Consider the following 21,841-nt stretch of genomic DNA (forward strand, 5'->3'; position numbering starts at 1 on the left):
CTGAAGCTGTCCCAGATGAACAGACACCCAAGTGACCTTGAGACAGATGTCACAAAACTCCAGAAAAGAGGGAGAAAAACAGGAAGGAAAGAGGCGAAGACGGTGAAACTCGACGAAATAGCAAGCACCGCATATCTCGGGAAGAGACCACGAAGAGCAGCCTGAAGAGGAAGAGAAGCGCCACGGGAAAGACAGGCACAACGAGTGAAATCTGTTGAAAGCTGAGACGACAAGGATTCAGCGTGGAAAAGAAAAGAGGACACAAAAAAGTATAGAGACGAAGAAAACTGGTCTGTTCGAAGCTAGCCATTCGCGCAAGGCACGGGACGCTGGCTCGCGGATCCGTGAGGCTCGCGACGCAGCTCCACCGGATTTGAAAGCAAATGCCTCACAGAAGAAGGAAAGTCATGAAAACCACTCGCAAAGACGGAACGGAAAGTAGAGTTTGTACAGCGAACGTGGAAGTTCACTTGACAAGCCGTTCGATTCTCGAGGCGCACAGGTGGAGGCTGCCCTGAGCACAAGATAGATTCCTTGTAGCAGAGATGGGACAAGTTTTTTCGGAGAAGAAGTGAATGCCGCAGGTTCTGTCCATCAATGTCTTCGGTACTGTCTTTTTCCCCTTGACTCCCGCGATTTCTGTCGTCCACCATGCCTCGCAGGTGCCAAAGGGTGTCTGACCCTCCACTATCGACGATCCGCTCGGAAGACACGCAAGAGGGACGGCAGGGAGGAAACAGAAGTGTCCGCCAACAAGGAGGAAAAGAGGGTTCACACATTCGCGAGGCAGTAAGGTCTTAGGCGACTGGAAATCAGCTGTTTGCAACTAACAGAAATGTGACAAAATCTCGCCGGGAAGCGTCTGGTCGGCTACCTTGCGAGGACGGAGTGAACATGCTCCTACCCGGTGGAAGACAGGAGCAAGTTAGAGATATTTGCGTTCGGGATCGAAGGATTCTCTTGTTATTGTTTCAGAAGGAAGGGTTTTAAGGGAATCTCGGACGACAGCGGCTTCAAAAAAACAAATGGACTGCGGAGAGAATCAAGGAAGTGGCGCAGACACACAGCCCCCCGAGCCAGGGCTGTTGGGGTGCAATGGAGCGCGGCAGCTCGTCGTCGTGTTTCTTTCCTGTTTTCTATTTTTATATCTGCTTGTCTCCGTTTCGTTGGTTGCTCTCTACCTCTAATTTGCCACACGGAATCGGTGACAGATATGTTGAGAAAACTAGAAATGGCGGGCATCCTCCTCTCCTCACTCGACGGCACAGCAACATCGCTTTCTCTTGCAGTGCGCTCGAGGTTTGACACCCTTAGACTTCCAGTCTTGTTGCCTAGCGGCCTAGCCTCGAGTTTGAGACTTTAAAAGCAGGAGCGAAGCACCATAAAACTGCTTCAAAGGGGGTAGGAGCCATCGATTCTTTTGCGCCTACGTGTTTCGGAAGAGTGTTGTTCTCTTGTTTCACCGGACGTAACCTACGAGACCGACAGGCATAGGCGAATTCTCATGTGCGCCTCTTTTTCGAGAGACACGCCGGGCCTGGGTGTGCCATGTCTCGCAACAAAGCAACGTATATTTCCGCTCGGCGACAAGAGAAGAAGAGGGTGACCATGGTCTGCCATTGTGGCGAAATGTTAGAAAAATATCCGCGAGCGTCATGTCTCCTTTATCGCAATCTGACAGTCCTTTCCGAGGGCCACAAGCGATGGCAGAGCGCGAGGCTCACTCTCGTGTCTTCTGGCTGGCTGCTTTAATGCCTTTTTGCGGATTCGATCCTCCGCAAGGATTAGGCATTTCCTCTCTTCTTGTGGAGTTTGTCAGGAGACTTTAAGAAAGACATGCTTGTCACTTCATCGCGCTTTCCAGTTGTCTTCGTCCCTATGATATCCGGTTGCGTCTGGCATGACTGTGTAGCAAATGAACAACAGGGCCGTCGCGCGTGATTAAAGAGGACTGACATTTTTTTCTAGAATTTCAGGTTATTTTCGTCTCCGCTATCTTCTGTGAGGTTTCGTCTGTATCTTTGGATTTCCGAGAGACGTGTGTAGCACCCCGAAATCGGTTTTCGTCCGCTTTGTATGGGCAGATGTCTCCTTGATACTCTGCTTCTGCTGTTAACGCCTCACAACGGGTGGCTTCGCTAGCAGGCAGGGGGCATGTGCGTGCATCCTGGAACGGATTTCGATAAGCTGCCCAAATACGTACGAAGACGGGAGCATTCTTGTAGCAAGAAACGCCGGCAGGCAAGACATTCCGCCCGTTTAAAACTCTCTTTATTCCCCAGTGGGGTTTTGGAATGTTTCTGGCGAGCTCGTGTTCTGACGTCCAACGCAGTCCCTCCTGTACCAGTCTCCTCGCTTCTTTCTTCATGTGTCCAAAAAGGAAGAAAGTGAAGAGATACAGTTCTTTGCTCGTCCCACATCGATTTCGTGAACCTGTTTCGCATTCATGCATCCGGTTGACCTAGCCTTGCGGTAGCCTAATCCAAATCGCAGGCGGCTGGGTAGCCCGGCTCAAGTTCTTGCCTCACCTGGATTCTTCCTTGTCCGCGAAGCCGATTAAAACGGACACGAGTTCGAATGTTCATTTTTGCCAACAAAAAAGGATCGACTCTGTCAAAGTGTCGAGTTTGTTCTCTATCAATTCGTTGGTCTCCACCTTCCTCTCGTTTTCAACTCTCAAGCAGAGGAGCAGACAGTACTCGCCGACTGTGTTAACTATTAAAACAGGAACATGCCTGTTTGCCCTGATGGAAGAATTTTAGTTTCCATTCTCCAATCTTCTACAGCTGTCCAGCCGCCGCTTCACATGACGGTTAACGCAACCTTTCAGATGCTCGCGAAAGGGCGACCAGGTTAGGCCCGGAAAGCAGCGGCAGTGGGGGAGTTGATGTGCTCCACTACAGAGGCCGGTGCAAACCATTGGAACAGAGATAAAGCCGCAATGCGTTTTGTGCGACAATTGGGGAATCTAGATAAGTTGCTTTCAGGGAATGTCTCTATCCGACCTACTTGAAAACAGCCGGAGAAATTCCTAGCGACTTCCTGAGGCGGTGAGGCACCTAGCCAAAGACGCGAAGGCGCCGCCAGCTGTAAAGGAAAGGACGAGGAAAAGTCCAAACGACGTAAGGACTTGAAGTCTGTTTTAAAACATTTAAGCGTGGAAGACGCTGTACACGGGTGTGGTGTTCTGCGGTGACAGACGTGGAAGTGTCTTTTAGTTGTGGAAGAAAATGCCTTCCGACAAGGTGCCAAGAAAACCCAGTTCGTCGGATGCAGCGCCCCCACGACAAAACAAAGGAAAAGCGGGCTATAATCACCAGGTTACAGGGATTCAATAGATATTGTGTCCAACCCCTGGCGCATCTTTAGTAGGACATGTGAATACAGCTCTTTCTTACTCTGGTTTTAGTCTGCAACAAGCGGACCTTTTGAGATGGAGGTGAATAGAAAGCTTTTCGTTCGTTTCAAAGATGACTCCGGGCAGACGTCTGGAAAGCGGAGGACACGGGTGGACAAAAGGTGGAACTATGAAAGATGCACAGAGCGGACCGAGGAGCAGAGAGAGGCAAGTACTACAAAGAGCAACAGGAGGTGGTAGAATGCGGGAAGATGTCGGGAGTTACCCCCTTGGAATGAGTGCCAGATGTGCGAGGCCCGCGCGCCAATTGTTTTCGCCGTCACCTTCATACTCGCTTCACTTTCTTCTCCTTCTTCTTCTTATCGGCCCTCTTTCACTGTGTAGTAACGTAACTCGAGATGTCTCGCCTCGATCACCTGCTTCCTCACATTCGGCTGCCTCTCCCACTTCAACGCCATCGAAACCGCCGTCCCCTCCCTGCTTTTCTACACTTTTTAATCTTTGGTTCGGATCTTCCTCTCTTTCTTATTCCTCTTTCCGGACATTCGTTTCTTTCTCTTTCCACGGTCCCTCCCAGCGTCTCTCTCTCCTCCCATACCTTGCGCCTGAGCCTTCCACCCTCGGATTGTCGAAGGCTCCTCACCCATCCAATATTCTCGCACTCGTCTTCGAGTTCTCTGTGTTTCCTTTTCTTCGCTTCCTCTTTGGCTTTCGCTCTGCAACTGTTTCGTCCTCTGCCCCCCTCGTTTTCGGTGACTGTGTGTCGCTCTTCCGCCGTATGAAAGAACGGCTCAGGCGTCGACAACCCACTCAACCCAGCGAGGCAAATCTTGCCCAAGCGTTGACAGACGAGTATGATGAAGCGGGAGAACAGCAGCCCTGGCTCGATGCTCAACTGCATCTAGAAAGTGATCCATACAGCTATACGGATCCAGATGAGGATTTCGACGCCGAATATTACCAAGAGGAGTATCCTTATACAGAGGCCAGGTTGCCGGCTGTTCCCAGTCAGCGTCCCGCTGAGCTTAGACGAACGCCGGCAGAAATAGCAACTTTCTTTCCTGGTGAACGTCCTCCGCCAGAGCCTTCAACGAATTCTCCTGAATATCCAGGAATTATTCCGGTGATGCCTCACGCAAGTCACCCTGCTCCACAAGTGCAGATCCACCACGATACACCCCGCAGTGTGGGCACCTCCGCTCCTACCCAAGAGGTCGTGGAGCATCCGGTAGGGAACAAGAAGCGAAAGAGAAGAATAGCTTGCACACAGAAGCCGTTCAAGGGGGGGAACAGAGGCTGAACAAAGGGAGAAAACTGTGGAGAACTCAGAAAGCGCGCCGTGCCCTTTGTTTCAAAGGCAGACAAGAAACATCTCAGCTTATCTAGGGCTCCAGTGCGGTCCATGTTCATCCATCACTGTTTGCCTGCACATCGTCTTTCGATGCCTGTCGTAAGAAAAACGAGTCTGATGGCAGCATTTTACGCAATCGAAAGATGTTCACCGACGAGAGGTGTTGCAGGACCCTCGAACGTCTGCGTCACAGCTTTCCTGTTCAGCCAAATGGGAATGAGTTGCCTCATGAGACACTACTCGGTAGTTGCTCCCTTGCCGCCAACTCTCTTTTTCTCTTGTCTTCTTCGTTCCTGTGCGCAGAAATCAGAGCCGACAGAAACGCACAACTGGGGCATTTGCTTGCCTACTCACCACACCGTCTTCTCATCCTTCGCAACGAAGTACCACGTCAATGTCGCCGATACCTCTCCAGAGGACCTAGGGGCGTTTCGACTGGCTGTATGTGCTTACGAGTACCTGCGTGCTTCGGTAACTTTGTGGGATATTTTCGTCAAAGGGACAGCATCGACGTCGAACCCCTTCTTTCTCTCTTATTCCGACTTTAAGGCATTGTTACGCCCCAATGCACCTCGTCCAACATCGGGACAAGAACCACGAGAAAATCGACTTTTCCTTCCCGCCCAAGATGGTGCAGTCGTTTTGCCAGTTGTTCGACATGTTCTAGAGGTAGGCTGGATCTATGTTGTGAGTTTTTTTCATACCTGGATGCGATTGGTGTCTTTCACGCTTTTCCTTGGCCACTCCATCGCACTCAACGAAGGTGAACCTATTCTTTAACTATCTCCACGTTTTACCTGTAAAGCTTCACTGTTACATTCTCTCTCGCCTTTCCAGGTTGAACAGTGGATTACGACTAGCTAGCGGAACGAGGGGCGTATTTACTTGTATTCATGAGGACTAGACTTGAAGTGTCTCCGGACAACCGATGAATGGAAGGAATCCCCGGAATAGATCTGGTATAGTTCTTGAAGGTGTTCGTTTACCGGATCCAAGGTCTATTGCGTTCGCATGGTTTTGAACACTTTCCGTGTCTGCTTTTAATGATGTCTTCAGAAGTATGAGCATCTATCCAGTGAAGGAGTTCAGAGGATGGTCTACAAACTCGTCAAGTTTCTGAACAAGAAAGCGTTCTTCCTTCTGCCCTCTGTCATCGTTCGCGTCGCCGATTGGATGCCCGTTTTCGACGGAATGGCCTTGGCGAGCGAGGAGACCAAAACCCGCTACAAAGAATTTCTCAGCCGCTACACCTATCGAGCGATTGACTCTACGAATCCGAGTTCTCCTCTCTACGCGGCAGATTCGGAGTTCCTGAAAAGACATGCAAATAACCTCATTCCGACTTATGCCGACCCAACAACACCTCGTGAAGCCTCGTGGCTCCACTGCATGCTTCAAGAGGCTTCAGCTCCAGCTCACGCGTGGACCCCGGAACCGGATTTTATGAACCACTTCCTGCTGGTGAAGCACGCCCATGAGGACATTCGCATGACGACCGTGTGGATAAAGAGACTTTCAAAGCATCCACCGCCCAAAACTTCTACTCCGTCGAATGCCTCTCCACAGGCTTTCCCTGCTGTCTCCCCTCCCGGTGGGCAGCCACAAGCAGACCGTTTGCAGCCTGAGAAAGAAGGGGGAAGTTTGGCTCAAAGGGGGGACTCGGTACTCTCTAAACCCATGTCTGTGCAGGCGTCACGCGCCCACCAGCGGGACGCCTCAGGGGCAGACAGTGAGGCGGCTAAAGTGGAACATGAATCCGCAGCCCACACTGACAAATCTGGGAAGCAACCCCACACATGCCCCTACCGCGAGAACCTTCCTCAAACTCCGGAGGAACAGCGTGCGCTTTTCCGCGAATTCGCTGAGACCTTCAAGTCTCTTGATGATGACAAAAGACAGACAAGAGAGACGGTGGTTTTCAGTGCTGCGCGGCTTATTCGGGCGATTCAGGCAGCCCAAATCGGACAAGCTTACGGCGACACTTGTGATCTGACTGTTGCCTTGATGCACGCGGGACAGGGGGCGGGAGCTGCGAATGCGATGGCCGACTATTTGGACCAAGTCGAAGAAACCCGTACGTTTTGCTTGCATACAGAGACAGAGACGTAGATGTGCTCGAATGCAGAAACAATGGATTTCAATAAACGTGCGGGTCATGTTAACATGTGGATGAAACCTATCTGATTTCATGACAGTATAGAAGATTAAGCTGCGTTACGTTTAAACTTTACACTGGATGCGTTTCAATGTAAACATACTACAGACCAGGGGAGAATATATATATATATATATATATGCACACGTCGGTGTGCACACTCGATGAGGCAAGCTGGAGGATTGACCTTCGGACGGTTCTAGAGGTTACCGAAACGAATAATAGCATGCTCTAGACAGACGGGCGTATTGCATTCAAGTGAATGCATCATGGACGTATATCCCCATATGTATAGATATATATGTAAATCAGAAAATATGAATTCGCAAAGATACCCTCTGTGCGCAGTGCGTACAAGATAGATTCATTTTGCGACACTAGTGTGGGCAGAAGGAAAATCTTTGAGCGTTTCGCCATCGGCCTAGAACGACATTGTTCATTATCCTTGAGTGGCGTTCATGTTCTCTTGTCGTTTTCAGTGAAGGAGATAAGCGTTGCAGAGAGAGAGCTGCAGCGTCTTTCAAGCGAGTACAAGAACCTGGTCGCGGACGAAGAGCGCAAACAAGCCGCAGCGCGGAAGCACAAGAAACAGGAGGCATCACATCCCCGGCATTCTGAAACGCCTTCATTTGGTCACGAGCCCTCTGGTCATCATCCTTCTTCTTTCATGTTCATTTCCGCTTCCGCACCAGCTTCAACGTCTGCTTTGTCTGCCCCTCCCTCGTCGTCTCTTTCCCACCATTCGTCATCCTCACCCTCTGCTGCGTCTAAGTCACCTGTCTCCTTCGTCCATCGTTATGAGCAATCCTCTCTGGATGCCTCCATAGATTCGTGGGGAGACAATTCCCCTTTCGTGTCGTTTGCACCCTCTGTTCCCTCTTCGTCTGCCTTTTCCACGTCTGCTCTTCCGCCTTCTTCATTCGCCTCTGTGTATTCTTCTTCTCCGTCTCGTGCGCTTTTTCCGGTTGCCTCTTCGCGACACTATTTTACCCTTTCAACCTTTCAACCTGCAGCTTCTCCGGGATCTTCATCATGGTCCGTGACCCCCTCCGGCTCTTCCTTTCCTTATTCTTTTCTCCTTGTGCATGCTGATCGCGAGGCTTCGGATTCCACCTCCGCATCGAAACAGCCGAAGCGTCGTGCCTCGAAAAAGGCGAAAACACAAATGCGGAAAATGCAGAACAAGCAGAGATCGTCTCTATACAATGTCGTGGAGAAGGGAGCCGACTATCTTCTGTATCTCCAGCAGGCTGATGGCGTTGATCTTCCCACGATGCACAGGATCGTTGCGTGCAAAAATGAAAATAGTGACCAGCCACTCGATCCGGCATTCCAAGAAGCTATCTTTCAACGTATCAGAGAACGTAAGCAATTCCAACATGTGAACGATAGACCGGCAGACACAGCATTGAGATGAAAACATATAGGGGGAAAGGAACAACACTTGAGGGAAAAGACAGTACAGAAGGAGGGTCAAAGATAGCAAATCCAAGCCTGTTCGTCTGATCGTGCTGCCTGTAGGCAGGATCAGGCGCCAACGCACTATGCATGTCCTCACAAAGTTTCTATAGTCTATAGATAAATAAATTTATACGCATGTATATACATGCATATGTGTCCACAGATACCGTGCGGTGCACGATTGAAAACACATGAAAGACACTCGACATAGACAACAATCTACATGTCCAGGTCACCACGTGTATCCATATGTATATACATATATATTTATATTCGTATACGTGTATTTCTATACTGACAGACGTTTGTACTATCTTTGACTCGACATACGCGTATATATAGTTGTGAAGGCAACTCAGAAGCATGTAAAGTCTATATTCGTTCTGCACTGGATTGCCAAAGTTTGTTAGCAGCGCGTCACAAGTACAACGGCGCAACAGAGATCACCAACGTTGTGCGATGCTTCAGTGTGTGCTGGCTATGTGGAACGTTTCCCGTCTAGGATTTCGGCAAGGCGAAGAGAGACAAAAACTAGAAAGTCTAAAGGAGTTGAGGGTGAGCATGAGGAGTGACAGAAACAAGAACGAATGCTACACCATTTCAAAGTGAAAAGTTTGTGTCTCTGAGTTTCTCTTGTGCGCTGGCCGGATTCCCTTCGAGTTGCCACTCCCTCGCGCTCCCCCGCTTGGGTGCTTATCGTCTTACAAGCAGAACAGAAAGTGCTACGACGGCTTCTTTCATATTCAGTTGAGTTTACTTCATCTGTTTCAAGGACTGTAAACCTCGAGATGAAGGTCTGAAAATACCGCTTGACTTGTCTCTCTACATCTTCACACTCCTACTATGATGTTATCTCTATTGGCGTCCAGTGAGGCCGCAACTGATACCTCTCAGTATTCACCTGGGCGTTCTACATAATGCCTGGTGTCCCAGCGCCAGCATGGGCATGCATGCATGCCTGTACATACATGCAAGCTGTGAATTTCCTGCCAACAGAATGCGAACAATTCCGAAGCTTCACTACTGTCGTCATGTATGTTTTATGCTAGACTCGTCGCCTTCCCTACTGCGTCGCTGAGCACATGTGTATCCTTACCACCAACAGGTTGCTGTCGGTTGTCGATGCCACTCTAATTTGACCTTGATTTGCTGTTTTTTTCAGCTTTCGTTAGTCCGCAGTTTACAGCACGGTAACTCGAGGTCTTTATTTTTCACACGCAAATGAACATGAGCAGAAATCTAACGAAGGTCGGCCTCGAATTGGAAATCTTAGTAGTCTTGCCGCATACGTCATGTACCGTGTACTGATATATATATATATATATATATATATATATATATATGCAGGATGCGTAAGGTATATTTAGGTTGCTGTGAACCTGCAAGAGGAAAACTCTATGTAACTGCGGTACGTTAATCAACTGTTTCAGAGTTTTTCATCAAGTACAGTTCGATGTAGAATCTGTTTTATGGTAGGAGTTTTTGTTGTGGGGTTGGATCAAGCATATGTACATTTACACCGGCATACATGCAATGTAAATACACGCGTCATCATGTGCAGACATTCGTCTAATACACCTGGATTCTCGAATGCATGTGTCGCTTGTTGGGCTTCGTCGGTGTATCTGTTTTCCGCTTTCCTGCAGTACCTTTGTCGAGGCAGACAAAAGCAGACTACGAAACTGTCGAGAAAGGTGAGCATAAATTTGCAGCCGTGGCTTTCCTCCTTCAACACTCGCGGCGTCTGGCGCCAAAGACTAACCAGTCAGTGACGAACAACATCGTAGACATCGATAACGCAATTCCACGCTGACTCGTGAATACGTCTACATCAACACCTATATGGACCTCAATATGATCCTGGGTACGTGTACGCATGCATCTGCAAATCGGCATCTGTATACGAAAATTGATACGAATATAAAAGTACATCAATGCATTCGTATATACACGCATGGGCATAATTACCAGCTTGTCGAAATGAGTGAGGTGTTTCGTGTGTCACCGCTTTTTTCGGTAATTTTTCCTCGCTGTGTTTTCTTTCGTCGTCTTTCTCCACGTAACTCCTTTCGGCCTACACTGTATCTCTCTACCGTTTTTTCTGTCGTTTTGCTTCACGTCATCAGCATGCGAAAACACGGCGACGGCGATTTCTGGTCAAGGCTTTTACTCTCTCTCCTTTGCTGATCGGCAACGGCTTTTACGCCATCGATTTACAGGATCTCGAAGAGCGCCTCTAAGTGAGGATGAGGCGGATCGCTTAAAGTTGCCTCTCAAGATTATTCCCCGTCTCGCACATGCAAGTGAGAAGTTGCTGAACTGAGTGAGAGCTTGGAGGAACGGGAGACGAGCTGCACTAGATGACGGTGGAGCCTTTAACGTCGCACGCCAAAACAGGGCCCTGCAATGTGACAAAGCGAGAAACAGAGACGGCACGGTTTCGCAAGCGATAGTCGATCCCCGAAAGGGGGCAAGTAGAATTTCGAAGAAGGGGAACATAAAGCAGGAAAACTGGCGATGGAAACGCGAAAACCCTGTGCGCCCAAGATTCTCTCACCAAGAATCCTCAAACTGCGTTGCCACACGGCCTAGTCTATCCCTCACTATGCAACGAGGATATACGTACCTACCTAGAGCCTCCTGGTTTATCGTGTTTGTGGATGTATATGCTTGTACAGTTGCGTGAAAATCGACTTTTGTTGGCTTCCTTTCCCGATATTCGTTCCACTCTTCGTGTCACAGTGTTACTGTGTCGAGTTCTTGCGTTCTCAAGAACATATCTTTACTTTATTTCTTTTTCAGTAGTGTTAGGAATTCTCTTGCGTCTTTCGCAGTCGACAAGGAGGAAGCTGATGGCTTTACCCGCCTTTTTCGGGACATCTATAGACGCCTCGGGACCCATATACATGCTCTCGCAGAAGACCGGACAGTTGGTGAAGGGAAACCACATGTGGATTCGAAAGCTCTCACAGAAATTGAGAATTCCATCCGGAGTCTTGAAAGCGAAAAGACCGCGGCCCTCGCTCGCCACATTGTGAAAGAGGCTGAGCAAAGTATTTCTCTCCCACCCGACACGGCGGCCTGGCTTGCGTACATTGGTAGGTCGAACACACCAAGCGCGGAAATACACAGAAGAGCATCTTCTACACTTATACATACAGATGCATTCGCATCCGGATTTAATATACATGCGTATATATATATATATATATATATTAATGCATCTATTATACAGAATTGCACATATTTACTTGTGTGGTCAAGATGGACAAGTTGTTTCTCTTGCGCGAAATGCGTCATGGATGATCTTCGATCACCTCGTTTGCAAGGTGTGTATGTCTCCGAGGAAGTGTGTGTACGAATATTTGTAGTCCAAGTAAATACAAGGTAGATGCGACGATGAACCGCTGAAATTCGACATCCTCTTTGTTTCACTTCGACCACACCATCTTTCACAGCAGCAGTCCTTTAAGAGCTTGTCTTCTCTTTACGTTGGATTGGTCTTTCACTTCAGGCCTGCGTAGCCAGTTGGCTGATTTGCTTCAAAAGTTTCTAAGACTCCCTCAAGTCAAAGCGCAGAAGAAAGATTCAGCCCATCAGAGCTTGTCTCGAGAAGTGGCGAGAGTTTTAACACACGCATGTATTGGAAAAGCCAAAGTTGGAAGAATTCTCGCAGCTATGGAGCAAGACCCTTCAGTGCATGAAATCTTGAGGCAACAGAAAGGAATCGAATTATCTCTTCTACTCTTCAAGCGACATGTGGCTCGATCAGGTACGACCAACGAACTCGTACCATCTGTCGATGTGAAAGGCCTCAAGTTCTTGTCTAAGTGTCGTTGTTTCTCTCCATTCTCATATATGCACATGTATGCATGTGCCTATCTGCATCCACCTGTGCAACCGCCTATGTACCTCCCCTCCGCCTCCTTGTCCTGCATTTCCTCTCACTTTGTAGAGAAAGCTGGTTTTGTGGTTTTTTTGCGGAGTATCTCCCCGAATATATGCCGGATTCCGTATTCGTGTACTCTTCGTTCTTCGGCATTTACAAAGTTCCTTTCGATGATCGCTCTCTACCCCCTGGTTCTTTCTTGTTTGGTCCGCAGCACGGCCGTTGGATCCGTTAGAGGCAAAAAAATGTAAAGAGCAACATCCGCATTTGGGAATGCTCTCTGACGCAAGTAAGGTTGTTAACGTAATGTCACATATATGCCGTGGTAACCTCGTGCAAGTTTATTGACCTCGAGCGTCTGTTCCTCCTGCAAATGGATGAATGCAGTCTTCGATTCCGGTGCCTGCGCATGCCGACGAAAGCGCCGCTTGCACAAATCTATACTTCATTTTGATTTAGTGTTCGTAATGCCGGTTTTGCACGGAGAATATGGCACCCTTTTTATATCAGTGTATTTTGGTTGTTCGGTGACCTTTTTACCATAACTCTAACCCTCAACACATAAGATGCATACAGTCCCGACGAAACGCATTTCAATTCTCTCTATATCAGGCGGAAACGATTGTTTGGTACTGCGCGCGTGTCTTCTACATATCAAAACCGTACATGCATAACGCCTGGTACTCAATACATCGAGACAGAAAGAAGGGTATATACCTGCAGCAAAGTGGATTGGCATACATTTGAATGTTGATACCGATTCGTGTCTCAGTTACAGTTTCTCGTCGTTTCCTGATAAGTCGTAACTCTGCATATCAAGCCTTCCTCAACGTGCTATTTGGTTTTCTTCCCGATTTCAGTGCGTGACGAACGGAGACGCCGGAGCAATGAACATGTGCCTCGCCCATGTCCGGCAACTCCCCAAGAAGATCGCGTTCTCGTCAAGATGGAGAACCAGCTTGCTGCCAGCGTCGCTAGGCATGCATTTGACAAAATGCCAAAGGCGGCGATTGAGATGTTACTCGAGAACTTAGAGGTGGAACATTATCAAGAAGCCGTCGACGGCCTCATTCGCGCATGTACGCTTCATTCTCAAATCGTTTGCCTCCTTGTTAGCTTCCACTAGAACAGCAGGGCTTCCCGAGTCATTGAGAGGTAGAAGGGCACGAAAGGCACTTTTGTCTCCTTTTTCCTCTGAATGTGCGTTTGTTGGTATGCTTGTAAAATATCATGTCGCCAGAACATTTGCACATGTAGTGTGTATCATGCTATCTACATGTAGGTGGTGGCAGTATGGACATGGGTACTTTGTTTCACCCTTTTCCTTGTAAAGTTGTGTGGTTGAATGTTACGGCGCAGCTATTGACAGTTACATATACGTGCTGGATCGGACAGCTATATCAATGCATCTTACGTTCCTCGAATGACAATTTCACAGCACGAGACACTGTTTTTTGTTCTGTCGTTTCGCCTGCCTTTTCCAGTGTCTGACCGTTACGCCGCCCATGTAGCTCGGCAAGGGGAGCAGATTGACTTAGGGCGCAAGAAGCGGAAAAATCAAAACGATTCACGGACATTCACGGCTTACAAAAAGCTGGAAACTTGGATTCGATCTCGCATCCCCGATAGTCTGCAGGTTGCCGCTTTGAGGAGTCTGGAACCCCATATCCGGCACAAAGGTACTTTGCTTTCATCTTGGTCCTTCCACTGACTTTTGCTGGCGTTTCTTGAAGCCCGACCTTACATTGCATCGACCCGTTATTTCTGTAAGAAAATTGAGATGCTGTGCTCTTGCTTGCGTTTTTCTTTCGGTCCTGAACTAGTCCCTCCGTGCGTTTAACGAAACAGATGGTCTGTTCCAAGATGCTGGTCGTTGCTTGGAAAATCCTCAGGGGTTTTGTGTTTGCGATGCTTGTTCGTTCCTGTCCCGATTTCCTGTTTCGAAGCATTCAGAGATGTAGACACATGTTTGTCGCAACAGGGAACCTGCCGAGAATGGGATCTCTCGCTACCTCTCTCCGGCCCTCTCTTTCGTCGCTATTTCCTTCGCGCGCCAGGCACCCTTCGCTCGTTTTTCGAGGCGCAAGCCACCCGCATTCTTCGTCTTTTCCTCTGTTTTTTTCTCTTTCCTGGTCGTTTTTCAGCTGCTTCGTTTCTTTTAATCAGTCGCTTGCTGCCGTTGTCGAGGCAATGGCTGAGCCTGGACGATCGGATCTTCTCTGCAGCTGGGGTCACTTTTCTCTCGGTGTTTCGCGATCAGCAAGCAGCTTTCAGTGGATCCATCTATTCAACCTTAGTCATGCGTTTTCCTCTGTTTTCCCCCCAACGCGCGTGGCTCCTCTACGGCTATGGATGGTACCTGCTTTCGGCGCATGTTCCAGAAGCGGAGAAACAGGCCCTGAAGACAGAGGTAGCAGAGCGCATTTTCTCGCTGAAACGCGCTCTGAGTCTAGATGAAGCCAAGGCGAGAGAGCAGCCTCACAGCGGGAAGAGAAAACGAAGGAAATCGAAGAATGCGGAGACGCAAGTCGCGAGCAGGCAGGCAGAGGATGAGAAGAAGGCTCTAGAAGAGCTCAAAGGCTCCGAAGAACTGTTCAAAATACTGTTTGCCACCAGTGCAGAATCCCTAGCCTCCACGCTTCCCTCATACAAGTGCCGGCGGCTGTTTTCTTTCTCAACCTTCTTCACTTTCTATCAAAGCCGAGTCCACAGCCTTCAGCAGATGCTTATAAGCGGAGGGCAGGCGGAGTCAACGAAGACTGGAGGCCAGGAACAAATGTCGAACATAAAGCAATGGATGAAAGAACAGAAAACTGTAGTAAAGGAGGCTGCCACACTCTCGCGTGTCTTCGCGGCAGGACTTTTTGTCGAGTCTTTCTGGCCGGAAGTTCTAAATCGGGCCTTGCACGAGTATCCGTTCGACGAGAAGAATAGAGCAGAAGCTGCTGAAAGGCTCTATCATTTTCTCCTCGCGATCTACAGAGGTATGGAGCTCGAGAGGATCAACAGAGTATTTCACAATGATATGAGTGGGACAGCTGGAGTCATAGACCATGATTCGTTAAAACGGAAGAGAGAATGGATACAGACGGTGTGCCAGGCTGGGGACTCCGAAACGTACACATGCATATTATAGGGTATGAGACGCAGAGTTTAGCCGAAAAACAGCAAGATGGAACCTGAGCGGCACACGAAGGTGCACAGCTTGAAGAAAGTACAACTGCCGAAAAGAGCAGATGAAATGGGTACCAACATCTACAATCGAGCATGTAAAGATGTATTGACCCTGTATATATGCATATATGCATTTATATTAAATATATATATATATATATATCTGCTTGTGCACATATGCTTATATGGTTAACGGATATAGCAGCATATTCACATGAGTGTGTATATCGAGGTCACGTATGTGTGTCTGTAGCTGGTCTCTCCGTCTTCCATCCGTTTTGTGTCCATTGTCTGCTGTTGTCTCTCCTTGCGCATGTTCTGGCTTCGGGTGCTGTGTTTGTCTCCCTTCTTCTTTCAGTATTTCTCTGTCGCCACCGTTCGCTTTGTTTCGCTGCAATTTGTAACTTTGTGTTGCTTCGTTCAGTTGTGCCTTCCGGCTCATCTTGCCGTTGTTTGCTTTCTCCCCGCAGAAGAGTTTTCTTCGAACAGCGGCGACGTCCATGGGACCGTAAGAGTATTGCGTATCTGTTTATGTTTCTGTCATCCTTGATGTAATTCATCTTACTCTCTCGGTCTCTGCATGCATTTTCACACGTTTCGCTCTCACAGTTCCCGCCCTATTCTTGCATCCAGGCGTACGGTTCGTCACTTCTCTTTTTCTGGCTGTGTTCTTTGTGCCGTCTCCCCTTCATTCCGCTTCGTCACCGTGTAGGCAACTTATGTGTACCAGTTGCTCTCGTTTCTGATTTCGTTCTGCTTTCCTTCATTGTTTCCTCTTGCAAGCGCTCATGTGGAACAGCTTCCGCTCGCTAGTTTGTCTCTCGCGCGTTGCCTTCGTCTGTTCTTCAGCTCCGTCGTTCCACGGTTTTATCTTTGTCGCTTGCTTCCGTTTCTGCATCACTCACATGCCTTCCCATCAGGCTGGTGCAAAGCTGTATCGTCTGGCTCTGCGCTACTCAACCGCGCCCGACCAGCAGAATCTCGTCAGTGCAGCAGTTCGCGTATTGAAGGAAGCGAAGCTGGAGATAAACGAAATGAAAGATTTCTTTGTCGGTCAGCACGCGTTTCTGGATGCAGTCGCGCATGCAAGTGAGCGAGCGACACCGAGCAAAGAAACTTATTCAGCATAACAGCATAGAAGACGAACGTGAACTACTTTCAGACGTTACATTGTATAAGTTCGAAGTCATCTGGCTACACACCATGGGGGCGCAGAGAACCTGATATATAACTTTGTTCATGGAAATCAAAGGAGCGTCGGTATCTGAGCAGTACTTGTCTGGTGCTGTTAACCCTGTTCATCACAGTAGTCCATATGTTACGCTTAGAACACAGCCAATGAGCAATATGGTTAAGCGTTGGTGTCGCAAGCTATTGGAATTCAGCATGTTTGGCTTGTAGAAGAAGACCCTAGCGGCGACAGAACGGTGGTGACTACGACGAAACAGAACGATAGCAGTTTCATAATGAAACGAATTGATGGGCGCTGTGTCGCACGACGACACAGTCCTAGTGGGGAGAAACGTTTAAGAAGCCAACAGGCTTTATCTGTTGAAACACACACACATACTTAAAGGAAATGTTGACGTAAAACTGGTAGTCGTGGGCGGATATCACTTCAAGCTCGAGAAAGCAGATTCACTCTCTTGCTATTTCCCTCGGCATCTAACACGCGACCTGTAAGGCGTTTTATTTCACCCCCGACGGATGCTTTCGCGTCATCGTTCTTTTTCTTTCTCTGTGGCGCGAGTGCATGCAGTCAATGGCCAAGTCACCGGTGCACGCCAACTCTTGAATATCCGCGATAAAAGTGAGTTGTTCGAATCGCGTTCGGCATCAAATTTCTTACTGCCGTGGCCTAGAGCAAGTGCGTGATGCGCCTCATGGCCAAACTGTTTCCGGCCACCCACAACTACATGTAGTCTTTTTTCTCATTCGTACTTTGGTAAACTGTCAACGCAGTCATGTTTGCATCGTATGCAGCTTGTTTCCTTTTTTCGAATTGTGATAATTGTTTTGGTAGAACTTGGAACCTCCGCCTCAAGGGCGTCGTGATTATCACTGTAGCGGCTTAACGATCTTAATAAACATTTGTTCCAGGCATCACACACACACCTCCAGTTACACCATTGTAAGACGCATTCACGGAATTCGCGCCTGTTCTTCTAAATACTTTGCCAGCGACCGCGTTTCCCTCACGAAAGTCATGCATCATGGTGTACGCCAGTGGGCCATGTTTTGTGTCTCTTTTCCGCAGTGCTTCACGATGCAGCGGCAGGACTGCTTTCGTCACCTGGTGAAGCAACCCGTGAGTGTTTACAGCGCTTCGTACGCGAAGAAAACAAAGACGCAAATGGAAGCGAATCGAAGGAACGAAACATTACCTAGAGAAAGAAACGAGTGCACGGTTGTCAGAAACTGAATAGGAGGTACAAAAGTGATGATAAGCTGGAAGTTTCATTTGACAATAGATGAGTAGGATACGCGAGAGAAACGTAGTGATAGGGCAGACAAACAAAGCAATAAAGAGTATAGGGAAGAAACTGAGAAGCCAGGTCGTTTGACTTTTGCTTCTTCTGAGAAACGGTTTGCTTCTTGTGTGCTCAGCCGCTGTATAATTCACACCCCAGACCAGCTGTGTGGTGCCGAACTTCAGTTCATGTGGGCGAGCGAAAATGCGTGTGTGCAAACCTGAACAGCTGCAAAAGCGCTTGCACATATAAGTAAAGAGTTAAATCACCAACGGATGTCGAAGCATGCAGACACGAAACTTCTGCATATCGCATCCTCTGACACATGCGACTGGGGTGACTTCTGGAGGAATGGCACAGGCGTTTCTATACAGAGACAATCGTACTAATGCGCACTGTCTACACAGTGAAAAATCTCTGTTAGATGTGTGAGTGTCAGCACTGCTGTTGACCAGGTTGCCGCAAACGCACGCGCAGGTGGCTCCGAGGCCGTCGTTCTTTGTTTATCTAGTGACATAACTGTGCCTACAGGTGCGTTTAATGACTCTTCGACAATTCCGGTTGCGAGGCGTTTTTCCTGTGTTGTTTTTCTGTTTTGGTTTTCAATGCATGCAGATGCCCTTCGTGCGGCTCTCGATGCCGCGGGTCTTCAGTTGACAGCAAAAAGCCAGAGAGCGCTCGCCAGGCTTCCCCATTATTCTACGCTTCACCAGTGGGGAGACGCTTTACGAAACACAAAGGTCAGTTGTTTCTCCACCGATTCTTCGGGTGGTGCAAGTCACGGCGATCGGTCTTCGGTTGGCAGTCTGTAATTTTCTCTCGTGTTTAGAAACACTTCAGAAACACTTTGTATATTTGATAGCGTTCATCATCAACTCAGGTCGAGAAGCGCAGGACCATCAGGTCTTCACAGATGCCTTTGTCAACACGGGCTTCCGCTTTTAATGTGTCCAGTGCTTTCGGACCCGCAGTTCTCTCTGACGCATTTTCTTGTCTGCTTCGTCTGCTTGTTGGTGACTGCTTCCAGCTGCGTTTGAAAGGTCCCAGTAAAGTTACGGCTAAGTCCCAGAGGCAGAAAAGCAAATTCGTTTCTCCGCATCCGGATCCATCTTCTCCCTCTTCTTCGACGGAGACTTCATCGGGTGGCAGCGAGAATCAGGTGTCCGATGAGCATCATGTGACAGTTCGGACAACTGAAGCTGTGACGCTGTTGATGCATGCACTGGAGACCCACGCACTCGAAGTTGATTTTGTCTGGATTCTTGACAAGGAACCGATTTCTCGAAAGAAACTGAAATCGTCGATCCTTTTTGACGGCCCCGAAGAGTCGAGTTATCAGTTAGCTGATGCCGAGGAAATAAAAGTAGAAACAGAAGGAAAGGAGGAAACTCAGGGGCAGCCTGTACGCGTAGAAGGCGCCCTACTCACCTTCAGACCTGCAGGTGGAGAACAAGCTGATAATGATGGCATTTTGGTGATGCTTCGTCACTCAACAGCTCACACGAAGGTGACATTTCACAGACGAATAGTTCCCAAGAGATGTCGACGCATGCGCACGCATACCAACACAGCTAGGTGTAACCGCAACGAGAGAGACACATCGAGATAGCAGATGGGGCAAAGCGTATATGTCCGCGCATGTTTGTGTGAGTGTGCTTTTCTTTTCCCCTATTCCCATTGTCACCGTCACTTCACCTCGCTCCTTGAGGCCGTTCCTCTCTGTATATTAGACAGTGCGAGTAGTTTCGCCTCCATGTTTGCTTTGCTTGCAGTTTTATGCCTATCGTTTTGGTATGAAGTCACGTCTACATTCATAGTACCTCCTTGTCTTTCTTGGTTTCCTCCAGTCGCAGCCGCTACCAGATGTGGCAGGAACCTGTCGCCTGATACGCCGGGCATTCACCCTGTTCGTTCGCCGATTCACTTTCCCTCAGCCGAGAACAACGGTGTCTCTCTCCTTTTTGAAACTCGCACCCGATGTAACTCCTCCGACGAACATTGATGAAGTCGTGATCTACCCAGAGGATCTGGTTCGGACACGCTGGACGGTGCAGCGAGTCATGGGAAGAGACGACGAGGCGGCCGACCTCAAAGGACTTCAATTGCGCGAGCTCGGAGGGATAAAGAAAACCATTTTGCTGCTGTCTCTCCAGTTCCACAGTCGCCAGTGAAGAAAGTGTAAATATTGTGTAATACAAAAACGAGACACCAAGCAAGCGACAAGAAAGCTCAGAGGGAGCTCGATGTATGTCCAAACACTCGGAAAGTTAGCCAGTCTTTTTGTCCGCCGGTTGCTTTAAAAAAGGAGTCCTCTTTGTTATTCTTGGTGCCTCACAACCTTGAAAAGGTGCACGGAGTCGATCAAGCTCTGTTGCCGTTTTGGATTTCATCGTGTCGCCGCTAAAAGTGTTGATTCTTCGCACTGGAGTCATATTGTGTCATACCTTAGGTATTATAATGTCTATGACTCCTCGATTTGAGTTGTGTCCAAAACAAAAGGATATTTGAATTTTTTCGTTTATGATGTTGTCCGTGGCATGTCAAGACAGTATGTCATCACTGCGTGGAAAGGTGCATTAATTCATTTTGTGGTGTTCACTCCTCGGATAACGAAATTCCTGTCTCATCGGACACCTAAATTTAATATAACGACGGACATAACAGAGACGCCTCAAGAACCACCAAACGGCATCACTGCTGCGGGCGTTGGTGGCCGTTTCCGGGGTCTGTTAGACTGTGTAACCTGGAGCAAGAGAAACAAAGACGAGTGTAGATCGCTGCTTTGTCGTTGCTCCGCCAGGAACTCAGCACACGTCGGCATGCTTGTCCATGCGTTGTTGAATGTAGACAGCAGTCCAGACGGAGATTGTCAAGATCTGCCCGGAACGTCACAATATGTATAATGGTCGATAATAATTGATACATATTACCGATTTTATCGTGAGAGAGAAGCGGACGAGGAATTTCGAGATAGAGGAAGCCGATCAAGACATGCGTTGTGTCTTTTGGACCTCTGAGATTCTGAGTTTTTGTTTTGAGTCTCGCGCAAACCCAACGTCCCTGCCGATGCCTGAAATGAGAGGGGATCTCATTTCTGATTTGATCGTGGACCTTAGCAGTCCTTCAAAGAATTTACGGTTATACTTAGATCGTCACTCGACAGAGAAGCCGGTAGAAATGGATGGGACAGATGGAAAGAGGCAAGTAATGAGTGTTACGGAAGTCGACTGACGAGTTGATTGGCTACCTTGAGCGCCGGAGCCTACAAACACTTCCGTGTCCTGTAAAACTTCTTTCTCGACTCTACCAGATTTCCCACAAGGGAGATTTCTCTTCAATCAATTCGCTGGAAACGAATGTCAACCGCTGCATGTTTCATTTCTTTCTCATCTACATTCTTTTCACCTTTCATGCGTTTTTCAAATTCACTTGCCTACTCCGCAGCCCCCCCTCCGCCTTCGCCCCGGGTCCCCTCCCTGGCGAAGCTCCCTACAGTTTATTCGTGTCCTTCCTGTCTTTTTCAGAATGTTCTCCGTTGGCATTGTCCGCCTTCTCTGTTTCCCTCTTCGTTTCTCTGCTTGTTCTTCTTATCTTACAGATACACCGGTTCCGCTTGATCCGTTTCTCCTGCCTAACTCGGCGAGGTTGGTCACGGAACGTCGTCACACATGCAGGTTGCTGCATCCGCGTGCGAACTGAGACCCGATTCCTGTGTTTTTCTCCCCCGCATGCTCCATGTTAGCACTACTCTCGACACACAAAGTTCCTGCGTCTTCCGGTACGCTCCCGAGTGTAACGGTACAAGCTGCAAACAGAGGACTCCTCAGCTTTCGAAGACTTTTTGCCTCAACCCCGTTCTGTCGCGTCGTCCTCATGCCCGTTCGTCTGTCTCTTCTGAGCACGTGTTTCTGTCTCTGGCATCGTTCAAGGGAGCAGGCTCTCCACGTTCGCATGCAGCTCTGCACGCATCGGTTTCGAAATC

The 21,841-nt window shown here is 48.5% G+C and overlaps 1 protein-coding gene across 1 annotated transcript; it reads left to right on the top strand.

The window, feature by feature from the left end:
* Positions 1 to 3,470: 3,470 nt before the first annotated feature.
* On the top strand, positions 3,471 to 20,030 carry TGME49_271770 (hypothetical protein; the record flags this gene model as incomplete). Its single annotated transcript, XM_018781627.1, has 21 exons — positions 3,471 to 4,586; positions 5,013 to 5,378; positions 5,766 to 6,783; positions 7,344 to 8,228; positions 8,828 to 8,880; positions 9,488 to 9,515; positions 9,972 to 10,019; positions 10,452 to 10,628; positions 11,160 to 11,423; positions 11,840 to 12,097; positions 12,429 to 12,503; positions 13,075 to 13,293; positions 13,699 to 13,893; positions 14,359 to 15,198; positions 15,859 to 15,896; positions 16,309 to 16,477; positions 17,148 to 17,198; positions 17,646 to 17,696; positions 18,475 to 18,599; positions 18,887 to 19,366; positions 19,707 to 20,030. 21 exons carry the CDS (start codon positions 3,471 to 3,473, stop codon positions 20,028 to 20,030), a joined length of 6,780 nt encoding a protein of 2,259 aa, XP_018636663.1.
* Positions 20,031 to 21,841: the final 1,811 nt, after the last annotated feature.

Source organism: Toxoplasma gondii, chromosome VIII (assembly GCF_000006565.2).
Source record: "Toxoplasma gondii ME49 chromosome VIII, whole genome shotgun sequence".
Lineage (NCBI taxonomy): Eukaryota > Apicomplexa > Conoidasida > Eucoccidiorida > Sarcocystidae > Toxoplasma > Toxoplasma gondii.